This window comes from Onychomys torridus, chromosome 4, assembly GCF_903995425.1.
Source record: "Onychomys torridus chromosome 4, mOncTor1.1, whole genome shotgun sequence".
Lineage (NCBI taxonomy): Eukaryota > Metazoa > Chordata > Mammalia > Rodentia > Cricetidae > Onychomys > Onychomys torridus.
In genome coordinates, this window is record NC_050446.1 from 140134192 (window position 1) to 140148749 (window position 14558).

The 14558-nt window shown below is 52.0% G+C and overlaps 1 protein-coding gene across 1 annotated transcript; it reads left to right on the forward strand.

Annotated features, from left to right (window-relative positions):
• Nucleotides 1-4221: 4221 nt before the first annotated feature.
• On the forward strand, nt 4222-14481 carry E2f1 (E2F transcription factor 1). The gene is made up of 7 exons (XM_036185139.1): nt 4222-4602; nt 9485-9575; nt 9891-10110; nt 10775-10927; nt 12495-12609; nt 12704-12920; nt 13017-14481. Exons 1-7 carry the CDS (start codon nt 4348-4350, stop codon nt 13262-13264), a joined length of 1299 nt encoding a protein of 432 aa, XP_036041032.1. The 5' UTR covers nt 4222-4347; the 3' UTR covers nt 13265-14481.
• The last annotated feature ends 77 nt before the right edge of the window (nt 14482-14558 follow it).

Here is a 14558-nt window from a genome sequence, read left to right on the forward strand (position 1 = left end):
GGCCCATCTCTCCAGCCCTTTCCAGCTCTCCACTATTTATTAACGGATCCAAAAGCCCTTATCTCATCCTCATTTTCCCCTGGGGAATTTTGGCCTTTACCCCACACTCCTTTCTGCTGCTCAGGACCCGAGGGCTCATAGGAACGAATGAGGACCCTTCTGTCACCTCGGATATGTATTTGAGTGTTTGTTTTTGTTTTAAAAGATTTATTCGGTTGGGGATTTAGCTTAGTGGTAGAGCGCTTGCCTAGCAAGCACAAGCTCAAAAAAAAGATTTATTCATTATGTATACAGTGTTTTGTCTGCACATATGCAGGCACAGGCCAGAAGAGGGCACCAGATCTCATTACAGATGGTTGTGAGCCACCATGTGGTTGCTGGGAATTGAACTCAGGACCTTTGGAAGAACAGTCAGAACAGTCAGTCAGTCAGTGCTCTTAACAACAACAACTTCTTCTTCTTCCCCTCCTCCTCCTCCTCCTCCTCCTCCTCCTCCTCCTCCTTTAGGTTTTTCTAGACAGGGTTTCTCTGTGTAGCTTTGCACCTTTCCTGGAACTTACTTTGTAGACCAAGCTGGCCTCGAACTCACAGAGATCCTCCTGCCTCTGCCTCTCAAGTGCTGGGATTAAAGACACATGCAACGAGCTAGAGAGATGGCTCAGTGGTTAAGGGCATCGACTGCACCTCCAGAGGTCCTGAGTTCAAGCCTCAGCACCTACATGGTAGCTCACGTGTTCTACCCACCACTCAGCCATCTCTATAGTTACTTTTGTTTTTTTTTTAAGAAAGGATCTCATTATGTAACTCTGGCTGGCCTGGAACTCATTCTGTAGACCAGCTGTCCTTGAATTCACAGAAATCTACCTGCCTCTGCCTCCTGAGTATTGGAGTTAACAACACCTTGCCTAGCATAAGAGCTGCCCCGTCTTTATAATGGGGTAATACGATTTTTCCTTCTGTAGCCCAGCTGCCCTTGATTCCCTATATTCAAATGATCTTCCCACCGCAACCTCCTGAGTACCTGTGACTCTAGGCTTGTGTAGGATATATAGTTGAATTTTTTTGGAGGGAGAGGCTTTGCAAAACCCCTGGCCTTGGCCTCTCCAACCCTGGGTAGTATATTTTAACATACTAGGTAAACACAGGTTATCATCCTAAAATGGGACAATATTATGTTTCTCCCTCCAGCAACCATCTTGATTCTTGATATATAACAGATGCTCAGTAAGTGTTTGTTGAGTGACTATTGAGTAGCAGAAGGCTTTTCAAAAGTGACTGTCATTATTAATGGGTCCCTTAGGAAAGCGCAGAAAAAGGAAGCGCTCCATCTGGAGCAAGACTGTGCCAACCTCTCTCACCCTCCGTCAGTGTCTGGCTTGCTTATGTTGAATGAGATCTAGCCCTCAGCTTCTCTACTGTGTGTAGTGTGGAAGGTGAGTAGCATGGTTGTGGGGACAGGCAGACCCCGGGGCTGGGGATCCGTCGTGCGCTTACAAGCACCATCCCTGAATGAGCCTCATTTCCCCATCTGGACAGCAAGAGACTCATGTGCTCTTGTCCTTCCCAGTTCTGACACATTCCAGGATTTGCAATGAGTCATTTCACAAACTGTTCATGAGAGAGGGAAGGAGAGACACTCCTGCTATTTTCCAAAGCACCTCATAGTCTAGAATACTGTCTAGTCTGTTATGCCTTCATCTCATGAAGTGAGGTGCTTGAGGCAAGGTCTTCACAAGAAACTGAACTGGAAACCATCCTTAACAGCTTCAATATGCTTGTTTTAAAACAAGATCTCATGTAGCCCTGGCTGCCTATGTAGGCAAGGATGATCTAGAACTCCTGGTCTTCCCCTATCTACCTGCTAGGGTGTACAGCTGTAGGAACTGTAATTTTTGCCTCCACTCTACATGTTTATTATAAAGGTATGCCAATTTGTTTTCAAAGATCAACACATTATCTGGAATAGGCACAAGTGTTCCTTGTGGGTTTTCTTTGTTGTTGTTGTTTTTATTTTGTTTTGTTTTTTTGTTTTTTGTTTCGTTTTGTTTTGTTTTGGGTTTCTCTGTAGCTTTGGAGGCTGTCCTGGAACTCCCTCTGTAGACCAGGCTGGCCTTGAACTCACAGAGATCCACCTGCCTCTGCCTCCCGAGTGCTGGGATTACAGGCATGCGCCACCACTGCGAGGCGAAAGTTTTTTTTTTTTTTTTTTTTTTTTTAGCTGAGGATCGAACCCAGGGCCTTGGGCTTGCTAGGCAAGCGCTCTACCACCAAGCTAAATCCCCAACCCCCTTGTGTTTTTTGTTTTAAGGTCTTATTTATTTATTTTTGCTGTATATAGCCCAGGCTGTCCTGGGACTTAAGCTCTTCTGGCCCCTGCCTTCTAAATGCTGGAAATACAAGTGTGTTTCTTGAGAAGTTGCTTGTAAAATGCACATTCCTGGGCTCCTAGAGATTCTAAACTGGATCTGGGTGTAGTGGCACATACCTGTAACCCCAACTCTCAGGGAGCCGATGCAGGAAGATTATCTCGACTCAGTTTGTACTGGATAGCAAGATTCTGAGTGAGCCAGGCATAGTGGTGCACCCCTATAATTCCAGCACTTGGGAGACAGAGACAGGTGGGTGTCTGAGTTTAAGGCCAGCCTGGTCTACATAGTGAGTCCAGGGCAGCCAGAGCTACATGGTCTCAACAACAAGAACAACAACCAACAAAACAAAAACCCCAAAACAAAAAACCAGCCAAAAAACTAAGAGGTGGTGTGGTGGGAGATGGGGGTGGTGGTGTAGAGATTGATTCTAAGTTGTCCAAGCTGGGGTGGCCCAAAGTTAACAGGTGCCCTGGCATTTTGGAAGCCTTGGAAAATTATAGCCTCCTGTTGCTTCCTTGCTCATCTCTGCCCTCAGCTTCCATTTCTGTCATACCCAGAAAGGATATGAGAAACAGCCCCCGCTAGGCCAGCCCAGATCAGTGTGATCAGAGTTGGGACAGAGAAAAAGTGGCATGGGGCAATGGAGCAAGTAACCCTGGGTTGAAAGCTCCCTGGAGGAAGCAGTGCTTACACAGGGGACTGGGGACTTGAATGGTGTCAGCTCCTCTTCTTGTGGTCACCCCGCCCCCAGTGCAGGAAGCTTGTAGGTCTTGTTAAACCTTTCATATCTCTGTCCCCAGTGTTGGCACAATGCCTAGCAAAGAGGACAATACTGGTCAGATGGGCTGACCCGAGCAATGAGAAATGCCGATGGACATAGCCCGGAGCCTCAGGATTAAATGCACATCTGTCCATATGCATCCTCACCACCCTCGCACCGCCCTCCATGAGGTCTAATGTGGCGATCATTTAATGGCTGAGTCTCTTCCCGTAGCAAGCTTCTGCTGTTTGTTTTCCTCCTTCCTTTTCACTAAGTCAGGAGTCAAGGTCTGGACTGAGGATGGGGCACTGCGCAGGCTCTCAGACGTTTCTGATTTTTAAAGACAGGGTCTCACTGCGTAGCCCAGGCTGGCCTAAAGAAAGAAGATCGCCTGCCTCTGCCTCCCAAGTGCTGGGATTAAAGGCCTGTGCCGGTGTGGAGTGAGCAAAGGAATGAAGGCAAACCGGGCGCTAGCTACTGAAGGAATTTAAGCTAAAAATCAGACTGAGATCAAAGCCATACTCCCTACCCATTTCCCGGCACCCCTCTTGGGCTTGGCTTCGAGGTGACAGGGATAGGGAAGAGCACACGATCTGTGAGCAGATGGCATAAATGGATCTTAGGACGGGAGATGTGGCTGAAGCGAGCTTTGGTGGTGAGCCTGAGCGTGCAGAAGAGACAGTTTCTGGAATCTGAGCTGAGGGGGTGGAGGCCACAGGTTGAGAGTCTAGGGGTCATGTGGCATGGGAGACTGCGGGACGTGCAGAACCCAGTACGAAGTTTGTTCCCTTCGCCAGGCCACGCCACCCACGAGTAGGCGGTGGAGGGGGCGGGGCCCCGGCGCCCACGCCTCCTGCGGGGCACGGCTGGAGGCTGTAGGGACAAGGAGCCCCGCACCGCCCGGACAAAGCCTGCGCGCGCCCCGCCCCGGGATTGGCCGCCCCGCCCCGGGTCCCGCCCTCCATCGCCGGCCCGAACGCTGCAGCCAATGTTCGCCACCGGCGCCACCTCCGTCACAGCCGCGCCGACCAATGGAGGTGGCGCTCGGCGGCGCGTGGCTCTTTCGCGGCAAAAAGGATTTGGCGCGTAAAAGTGGCCCGGACTTTGCAGGCAGCGGCGGCCGGGGCGGAGCGGGATCGAGCCCTCGCCGCGGCCTGCCGCCATGGGCCCGCGCCGCCGCCGCCGCCTGCCTCCCGGGCCACGCGGGCCGTGAGCGCCATGGCCGTGGCCCCCGCGGGCGGCCAGCGCGCGCCGGCGCTGGAGGCCCTGCTCGGGGCGGGCGCGCTGCGGCTGCTCGACTCTTCGCAGATCGTCATCATCTCCACCGCGCCCGATGTCGGCGCCCCGCAAGTCCCCGCCGGCCCCGCCGCGCCGCCCGCCGGCCCCCGCGACCCTGACGTGCTGCTCTTCGCCACGCCGCAGGCATCCCGGCCCGCGCCTAGTGCACCGCGTCCCGCTCTCGGCCGCCCGCCGGTACGGACCCTAGGCGCGGGCGGGGGAGGGGCGGGCTGCAGCGCTGGGCGGCGCGGAGCCTGGGCTGGGCCTCCGGGCTCCGCCCCGGGGCGCGCGGTGACAGACTGCCTGCCTGTCCCGGTTTGCTGCGCTTTGCTCTGGGCCTCCGTGTCCTCACCAGAGCGTCGGATTCGTTCATGATAATGGTTCACGTGTATTCAGCTGGTGCTTGCTTAGTGCACGCCCAGCCTTTAGCACACTCAGAACCTCGGCCCACATTCTCAATTCTGCTGGGAGCTGGGTGTTGTCACGTGCCCATCTGCCGGAGGGAGGAACTGAGGCCCAGACAGGGAAGTGCTGCTTCACGCAGCTGCAGGTGGTGGGGCTGGTATTTTAACTGATGTCTGTTGGCTTGGCGCAGAACTTCGGGCTGGGTAGTGAGCGCGGTTGCTTGTGAGAGGTGAAGGAGGGTGACTTGGGGAGACCCCTCCTTAGTGCCTCGATATTGGATTGCCAGGTGCAGCAGGCCTAGCCTTGCAGGCCTCTGGGGATAGGCCTCCTGTCTGGGAGACCTTCTCTGCAGGGGCGGGGTGCTGGGCCAGCTGCTGCAACTCTTCCTCTGCTCGTCCTTCCATCTGCCACCCTTCCAGCCCCTGGTTGCCATGGAACTTTATTAATCAGGCAGGCAGACCCCGGAGTCTCTGGAGGACTGGGTGGGCTGGGCCCCTGAGATCTATGGAAGAGGCCTCCAGTGCCTGGAGAGAGAAGACGTGGGAGGGAGATCCCTGGATAAAGTCTTCACTTATCCCTGAACAGCAAGTAGCTCAAGACCAGTTTAGGCTGGGGGCCTAGAAAAGGCAGCTGAGTCAGTGGAGAGTGGAAGCTTGGAACTTGGATCCAAGCAGGGGCGGGCGCCGGCGCAGGGTGTGGGCCACCAACTTTATTGTGGGGGTGGAGCAGACAGGAGGGGGGTTCTCAGCAGGGGGCTTGGAGCAAATGGGAGGGGCAGGGCCTAGTACCCAGAGTAGAACAGCCTTTCACTGCTGATGGGGGTGTGGGTGGCAGCTGGTCCCTGAGGCATCTTGGGAAGGCCCATAGCCCCCTTGGCCCAGTGCCCAGTGCTGCCTTCCTTCCGGAATCACCAAGATGCTAATAATAATAACAATAGCAGCTACCATTGTTTTAAGGATGTTTCATGTGCCAGGCTCTGTGCTGAGCGCAGCACTCACTTAACCCTGGGGGCCACCCTTACTTTCTGACCCTTATAGATGGGGAGGCTGAGGCCCAGAAATGGTGCAACTTTCCCTAGCCATTCAGCCAGGGAGTGGTATTTCCTGATTGTTCATGGCCCTTCCTCCCAGTGAGGGCCGGCTTGTATTTGGTGGGTCAGCTAGCTTGCCTTCCACAAACTCCAGGGGCCTATGCCTGCAGGTAGGAGCTTGGGGCCTGGACAGGTAGTCTGCATTGGACCAAACATTCCATTCACTCCAGTTGGGTTAGTGAGTCCCCATTACATGCTAGGTGCAGAGGTAGTTGAGGATCCCCTGCCCCCATGGTACTTAAGGGCTGGCAAACATTTTCTGTGGGAGAGGCTGACAACGTCCTGGAGCCAAAGGCCGGGACTGCAAATCTGGAGTTTGGCCTCTACTGACTTTGTGCTGGCATTTTTGGGGGTAGCCCTTGAAATAAGCTTCAGGCTTGGCTTCCACCCAGCAAGCACTTGTTGAATGCTTCCTGTGTACAGAACTCCATGCAATTCTGACATTCCTTTTTGCCCCGCCTGCCTACCTCTACTTTGTCATGGCGCTGTGTGTGTGTGTGTGTGTGTGTGTGTGTGTGTGTGTGTGTATTCTGTAGGGGGAAAGAGGAGACAGGAGAATTGCCACAAGTTCAAGGCCAGCCAGGGTTTTATAGTGAAACTTTGCCTTAAAAGTAAATTAATTTTTAAAAGTAAACGTGCTCTATTATGACAACTAGAGTTTGGATCCCAGCACCCACATTAAGGTTGTAGATGCCTGTAACTCCAGCTTCAAGGGATTTGATGGTGTCTTCTGTCCCCGTGCCCACATGTTCACATACACTCATTCATACACAAATTTCTTAAAAAGTAAATTAATTAAATAAAAATCTATCACAATATAGTCTACCTTGGTTTATTGGCATATCTTACAATTACAGACAAGAGTGAGGATACCAACTCTTAAATACAAAGACCCTATTACAAAATTGTAACAGTGAGAAGCCGAGGTTCCCACTATACACATAGTACTTGTTTACTGTAGGAAGTGTGCAGTACTGTACATTAGGTCTGTAAAAAACCATTTGTAGCTCAGGGCTCTTGTTTTAGAGGTGACATTTTTATTCTATGTATCCCTGGCTGATCACTGCCTACTTAATGCTATTGGGGATTGAACCAGGGATTTAATGTATGCTGAACAAGTACTCTGCCAGTCCTCAGAATTTTAATAGTTCTAAAAATTGCTGTGAGCCAGGCATGATGGCAGTACTTACAAAGTAGAGATATAAGGATCAAGAGTCCAAGGCTTTCCTCAGCTGTATATCATGCTGGAGGCCAGCCTGGGCTATTTGAGACTGATCCGTGTTCAGACAGACTGTCATTCTCCTTGCCCAGAGCAGGCAACAGTCTGCCCTGTCTCTCCCACAGACGTGTCCTGTTTCTGAAGCACACTCTGTTAGAAACTGAACTAGAGAACAGCTGAGAGTTTTGATTCAGGAAGGGGCCATGTATGTGTTAACCTGTCACAGTGGTTTCCTTGTGTGTCTGTGAGGGCATTCTGGGTTGGCCTGGGCTTGCCTCAGTATTTCACTGAGACTGCGTGCTGTTCCAGGGGCTAAGTAAACAGTTTTTGTGGCCCTTCCTGTGGATGGGTGTTCGAGTCATTCAGCTGTTTTCACTAGTGAATGTCTTCACCTGTGGCTTTTAGGATCCTAGTGCTAGGGTTTTCTAGAGAGGCGTGACGGACAGGCAACTCTTTGAGCCCCGTACTTGCCTTTAGGGGTCAGCAAGGGCTAGGGTACTGGGGAGAAGGTATTCCTGGCTAGTTTGTATATTGGAGGCTTGCTTCTCTGTCAGCCCATTGGGGTACATATCTTGGGTTTCTCCCTAGCTACAGGTCCATCCCAAGGTGGAGAGCACCATAGACTGCTGCCAGACAAGATCTTGGTGAGGAAATGTATGGGAAGCAGTTACTATCCTGCCCTGCGTAGACATCGTAGGATGTCTGCCTGCCTGTGATCCTCTTCCTCACAGGTTGTCCTGTTCCTTGGCATGAGAGGGTGAGGAGTCTGGTCAACACATGTTGACTGACACTGAGGCCTGTGGCAGACAGTGATGCAGGGGTGCATTGGATCCAAGGACACTTTCTGAGGTGGAGGCGGTAGGCAGGAAGACAGACACCTCTGTGGCAATTTGTAATGGGTGTAGTCAAAGGTTGGGCTTGAGACAATGTAGAGAGAAGGATAACATCACTTAAGTAATTGTTAAGGGTCCTGCTGGAGGGAGCCACAGGTGTGAGGAGAGGCCTAGGCTAAGCCTTAGAGCAGGGTGGGAGAAGTCCATCTCAGCAGTTCTTATGAGGAACGCTGTTGGAAGGCTTTACTGAGATGTGGAGGGAGGCCAGTGTAGGGACAGCTGGACGACTGTCCAGTGGGAGGGTGATAATGGCTGTGGGTAGAATTCTTGGCAAGCGAATGTGCCAGGTGGTGGGCCAGGTTGGAAGCGGGTTTAGTTGAGAAAGGCCTGTGGCTGGTGAGGACAGCAAGTCTGGTCCCGTCAGGGTGGCTTGAGCTATCTCTCCGTGGGATTTCAGGATCCTTTCCATCTCCACGTGTCTAGCCTAAACCAGAGGGCATGGAGATGAGCAGCTTGGGGTCCTTCTCAGACAGATCTGGGTAGGCATTGTGGCTCTGTCGCTTCCTGACTGATCTTGAACGTGGGTTGCTTTAATCTGCAGAGGGAGCCATTGGGTGCTGCCAGTCCAAAGGCACCAGCTGCTGCCATGGTTCTAGATGTGTAAATGAGTTACAAACTAGAGAAGTGACTTACTTGCCCAAGGGACCTCTACCCTTCCTTGGTGGCTTATTACGTAGTCTCTGGACCAGGACTTGAGGGACATTCAGCTGGTGCTTCTAGCCTGGTCCTCATCAGAAAGCATGACTAAGGCTGCGGGATTTGCTTCCAAGCTTGTGATGTTCCTCCTCACCTAGAGGGTGAACTCTTTGCCAGCAGGGCTTATCTTCGGGGCTCCATGAGGGATGGCACAGCAGCTTTCTCCTGCCCCTTGCCAGCTGACCGGAGGAGCTCCAAGACCTCAGTGACCAGTGTCCCAAGTGACACTGTCAGTTCTGGCTAGCGCTTAAGGGGAAGGAAGTTAGCACTTGTCTTTGAAAGAAGTTCCAGAAGTAGGAAGTCCTGGTGGCGCGAGCCTGTAAGCCCAGTATTTGGGAGGTAGAGGCAGGAAGAAAAGTAGTTCAAGATCATCCTTGGCTACACAGTAAGTTTGAGGCCAGCCTGGGTTAAATAGTGAGACATTATAGTTGTAGGAACTGAGGAGACTAAATGGTAGATTGTATGTTAGTATACACAAGGCCTTCATTTTAATCTCTAGCATTCCAGCTATGATTTTTTTCTTTGCTGATGTATTTAAAAAACAAAACAAAACAACAACAACAAAACCACCTGTTGGACCTAAAACTTGAATTCCAATCTTCAGTCCTGCACTTGAATGATTTGTATGGTAGGATAGCCCAGTGCTGTGTGCCTTGGGATCTGTCTCTGCTCGCATACCTGGGCATCCTAATAGAGGAAAAAAGACTGGGGTGCCCTTAGCTGAGTCTTCTGTGCGGTCTCGTTACTGGGCATCTTCCTGTGTTTCTGCTACAGGTGAAACGGAGGCTGGATCTGGAAACTGACCATCAGTATCTGGCTGGGAGCAGTGGGTCCTTCCGGGGCAGAGGCCGCCACCCAGGGAAAGGTGATGGTTGACTCTAGCTTCTCAAGCCCAGATTTGGGGGTGGGCATGCTTGTAGACTCTGGGGCCCCAGCAGGCAGCTGGAATGGCTGGCTGACAGGCCTTCCTTGGGCCTTGGAGGTGGGGAGTTCCCCAGCCACAGAGGAATGCTTTGGTTGGCAGACAGCAGCCACAGGGCCTTTCTGCTTGGTCTGACTAAGAGGAAGGAGCCCTCTGCCTCCCACCTCATCCTGCCACTCTGCACTGCTGGGGAGTCAGGCCTGTTGGGGGCAGGCTGAGTGTTGAGGAGCCCTGCCTAGCCTAACCCCTGCCCCCCAGGTGTGAAGTCTCCAGGGGAGAAGTCACGCTATGAGACGTCCTTGAACCTCACCACCAAACGCTTCTTGGAGCTGCTGAGCCGCTCGGCTGATGGTGTTGTTGACCTGAACTGGGCAGCTGAGGTACTGAAAGTGCAGAAACGGCGCATCTATGACATCACCAACGTCCTGGAGGGCATCCAGCTCATTTCCAAGAAGTCTAAGAATCATATCCAGTGGCTGTAAGTACTGACCACTTTCCACATTCCTAACAGCTAAGAGACCAAGGTCTGAGGAGAGGTGTCTCCCTGGGTTGATAGAAGGGGAGGATACACAGACCTTTCGGATCCGGCTCCCCACAGCTGTACGAGGTATCCCATCCAGCAAACACACACGCACCCCCTCAAGGTTTCCTGTTCCTTTTCCTGGTGCTGCCCATTTCTGGACCGCTGGGCAACCACCATTCCAGCCTTTGCTGTCATCACTGAGGTCGGCCTTACAGATGTTTTACGTTTTGTCACGACTTCCCCTTGTACCTCCCTCTCTCTCCCAGGCATCCTGCTGCCCTCTCTGGTACATCTGTCTTCTTGGTTTTGGATAGCTCATTCTTCTGGTTTTGGATAGCTCATTCTTCGTTCTGTATTGTTTCTCTTCCCTTGACGGTGTGTCTTGGTGGCATTCCATGTCATGTGTGTGGTTTCCTGGCTCCTTGGTGGGGATATGTAGGTGTTTGTTGACAGACCAGGCATTTTACTAAGCCCGTGCCAGTCTGACTTGGAGCCTAGCTGGGGAGCAGAGCCGGAGGGGGGAAGAACTTGCCTACTTCTCACAGAACAGTGGCGGCAGCAGGCTGGGCTGATAGATGGAGGGCCTGAGGACTGCTAATCCTTCACTGGCTTCCCACAGAGGCAGCCACACCATGGTGGGGATCAGTAAGCGGCTTGAAGGCCTGACCCAGGACCTACAGCAACTGCAGGAGAGTGAGCAGCAGCTGGATCACCTGATGCACATCTGTACCACGCAGCTGCAGCTGCTTTCTGAGGACTCAGACAGCCAGCGATATCCTTGAATTGGCCAGGGAACATGGAGGGCAAGCTTGGCCAGTGATGGCACCACACTGAGACTATGGAGGTTACCTAGGGCTCTGGATTCTAAAAGATTCTGGATTTGGAAACAAGGCCTGGCTTTGCATTTACTCACCATAGGACACTGAACAAACTACTTGGCTTTTATGGGCCTAAGTTTCATCTGTAAAAGAAAATAGTAATATCCATAATTATACACAATAATAAAAAAAAAAGCTGGATGGTGGTGGCATACCCCTTTAATCCCAGCACTTAGGAGGCAGGTGGATCTCTGAGTTTGAGGCCAGCCTGGTCTACAGAGCAAATTCCAGGACAGCCAGGGCTACACAGAGAAACCCTGTCTTGAAAAACCAAAACAAGAAGAAAAGGTCCTGATGAGACGGCTTGCTGAGTGAAGGCGCTTTTGGCCATCTGAGTTTGAGCGGCCGGAGGGAGGGACTAACTCTGTAAGCTGTCCTCTGACCTGTACGTGTGTACACAAAGACACACAAAGTAATGCGTTTTAAAGTAAGTAATACATTTTGTTTGTTTGTTTTTTTGAGACAGGGTTTCTCTGTGTAGCTTTGCGCCTTTCCTGGATCTCACAGAGATCCACCTGCCTCTGCCTCCCGAGTGCTGGGATTAAAGGTGTGCGCCACCACCGCCCGGCCTCATTTTAAAAGAAGCCCAGAACTGGAGAGTTGGCTCAGCAGTTAAGAGCACTTTGTTGCTCTTGTAGAGGACCCGGGTTCAATTCCTTGCATTCACATGGTGGCTCACAGCCATCTGTAACTAGTCTGATGTCCTCCTCTGACCACTGAAGGCAGCAGGTACATATGTGGTGCACATACATGTCGGGAAAACAGTCATACACAGAAAAGTCCAGTGGTACACACCACTTGGAGGCAGAGGCAAGTAGATCTCTGAAGGCAAGGCCAGCCTGGTCTACATACCAGGCTAGCCAAGGATACACAATGAGACCCTGTCTCAAGAAAACAAAGAAAAGCCCAGTATGTTGGTGTGTGCTTGTGATCTCAGGACCAGGTATGAGTCAGAAACTGCTACATATTCAAGACTAGTCGAGGCTGTGTAGGGAGACTGTCTCAATAAAAATAACCACAGGCCACTGGACTCTACAGTGAGACCTGGTCATCAAAGAAAAAAGCTAGTACCAGTAGTGACAAACCTTTCATTAGTCATTGATTAGCGCTTGATTGTAGCTGCAAAGTTAAGGCTTTTTCATTCACAAAAAGAAACTTCATTAGAATATGTGTGAATACCATTGATTAACAGCAAGATTGTCAAAAGCAATTTCCATCTCCCAGCCTGGAGACCTGTTGAGCATTTTATATGGAATTATCACAGGCAACCATTAGTTTGGAATTAGATGGGTAGATAGTCTCACTGTACAGATGTGGCAGTTGAAGCTTGGGAATGAGGCTCTGAGCACCTAGTGTGTGCTAGGCCTTGTGAAGAAGGAGTCAAGACAGAGTGACTAGGTTGGGGTGGGCCCTGCCATGTTGCTGAGTCAGGTTCCTCAAATGCTCCTTGACTCTCCCAACCCTGGCCTATGTGACCTGCCAGGACCTTCGTAGCATAGCGGACCCCGCAGAACAAATGGTCATAGTGATCAAGGCCCCTCCTGAGACCCAACTACAAGCTGTGGACTCTGCGGAGGTAAGAATCGTGACCCCAGGCCTGGCCAAGACAGGGTGGGCTGGGCTGATGGTCACCTGGGCCTCAGTTTACCCTGCTTGCTGCCTCCACCCAGACGTTTCAGATCTCTCTTAAGAGCAGACAAGGCCCCATCGATGTTTTCCTGTGCCCTGAGGAGAGTGCAGGAGGGATCAGCCCTGGGAGGACCCCATGCCAGGAGACATCTGGGGAGGACGGGACTGCTGAGCCTGGCACTGCAGGGCCTCCACCATCACCTCCCTCCACATCCCCGTCCTTGGATCCCAGCCAATCCCTGCTAGGCCTGGAGCAAGGTAGGTAGGGCAGGTCCTGTTCTCCTGTTTGGGCAGGTGGTCGCGGCAGTTCCTTTCCTGCTGGGCCATCTCTAACCTAACACCTGCTTTCACCAGAACCAGTATTGTCACGGATGGGCAGCCTGAGGACCCCCGTGGACGAAGACCATCTGTCACCACTGGTGGCTGCTGACTCACTCCTGGAGCATGTTCGAGAAGACTTCTCTGGACTTCTCCCTGGGGAGTTCATCAGCCTTTCCCCACCCCATGAGGCCCTTGACTACCACTTTGGCCTAGAAGAGGGTGAAGGCATCAGAGATCTCTTTGACTGTGACTTTGGGGACCTGACCCCTCTGGATTTCTGACAGAAGCCTAGGGAGCCTGGGTGTCTGGAGATGCCCACCCTGCCTGCAGCTTTGGAGCCTCCTGCCCTGGGCCATCCTTCCTGCCTCATTGGAAAAGCACGATTTATACCCTCTTCTCTGTGCAGTAGCTTCTAGCTCTGGGGTTTGGCTGCTGCCAGACTGAGCAGACCAAAAGGGGAAGGATTTTGTATGGTGCGTGCGTGCATGTGTGTTTGTGCGTGTTTGCGTGTGTGTGTGTGTGTGTGTGTGTGTGTGTGTGTGTGTGTGTGTGTGTGCCGGGGAATGAAGGTGAACACATCTGTATGTGTGCTGCAGACACATCCTGGTGTGTCCACGTGTGCATGAATTCATGTGTGCGCATTGGGGTGGGGGGGGGGCTCTAACTGCACTTTTGGTGTCCTTGCTGCAGAGGCCCTGTGAGGCCCAGGGTGACTGCCTGCTCCCAGAATCCTGTGTGCCAGCCAGGCCAGGTAGGGCAGCTTGGCTGGCTGGGTTTGCAGGGCAGCAAGAGCACTGCTTAAAGGTTTTCCGATCGAAGCTTTAATGGAGCGTTTATTTATTTATCGAGGCCTCTGGCAAGCCTGGGGAATAAGCTAAGGGTGGGAGGGATATGGGGCTAATGTCCCAGGTTCCTATACTCTGAAGCAAGGGCAGGGTCCCCTAGCTGTCCCGTCCCCCACTTTGCCCAACCCCAAAGGAGCTGAGGCCCAAGCAGTTTATTTATTGGGAAAGTGGGAGGCGGGGAATAGACTGACAGCCATGGATGGGTTGGAGAGATGGTCCCCTTTTAGGAGGTGGTACCAGCACCCTAGCTACACCCATGTGGATTTGAGATGGGAAAAGTGGGTGAGGGCCTTTACTGACACGGTGGGCAGGAGGGTGGGTGTGGGCCCCCTTGTGGTCTGAGTGCACCTCCATTGTCCTCCCCACCCTCCAAACTGCACTTTGATTTTGTTTCTTAACAGTTCTGTTCCCTCCTGCTTTGGTTTTAATAAATATTTTGATGGTGTTAGGGCTGGGTTCGAGACTCTAGGGTCAAAGGGAATACTCAATCCCCTGTTCCCGACTTAATTTCCTTTCCGTATGTAACCACTTGAGAGGAAGAAGACAGACCCAGAGACTGGTAGGAAGTCATGCATGTGACCTAAGTGCAGAAAAGGGAGTGTTAGAGCCGGCTTGCTGTGTGTCTTCCGGACATTTCTGAGCATTAGTAAAGATGCAACACACAGTGAACTGTATTTGTGTCAGATGCTTTTGTGTGTGTCTGTGTGTGTGTCTGTGTGTCTTACTGTAC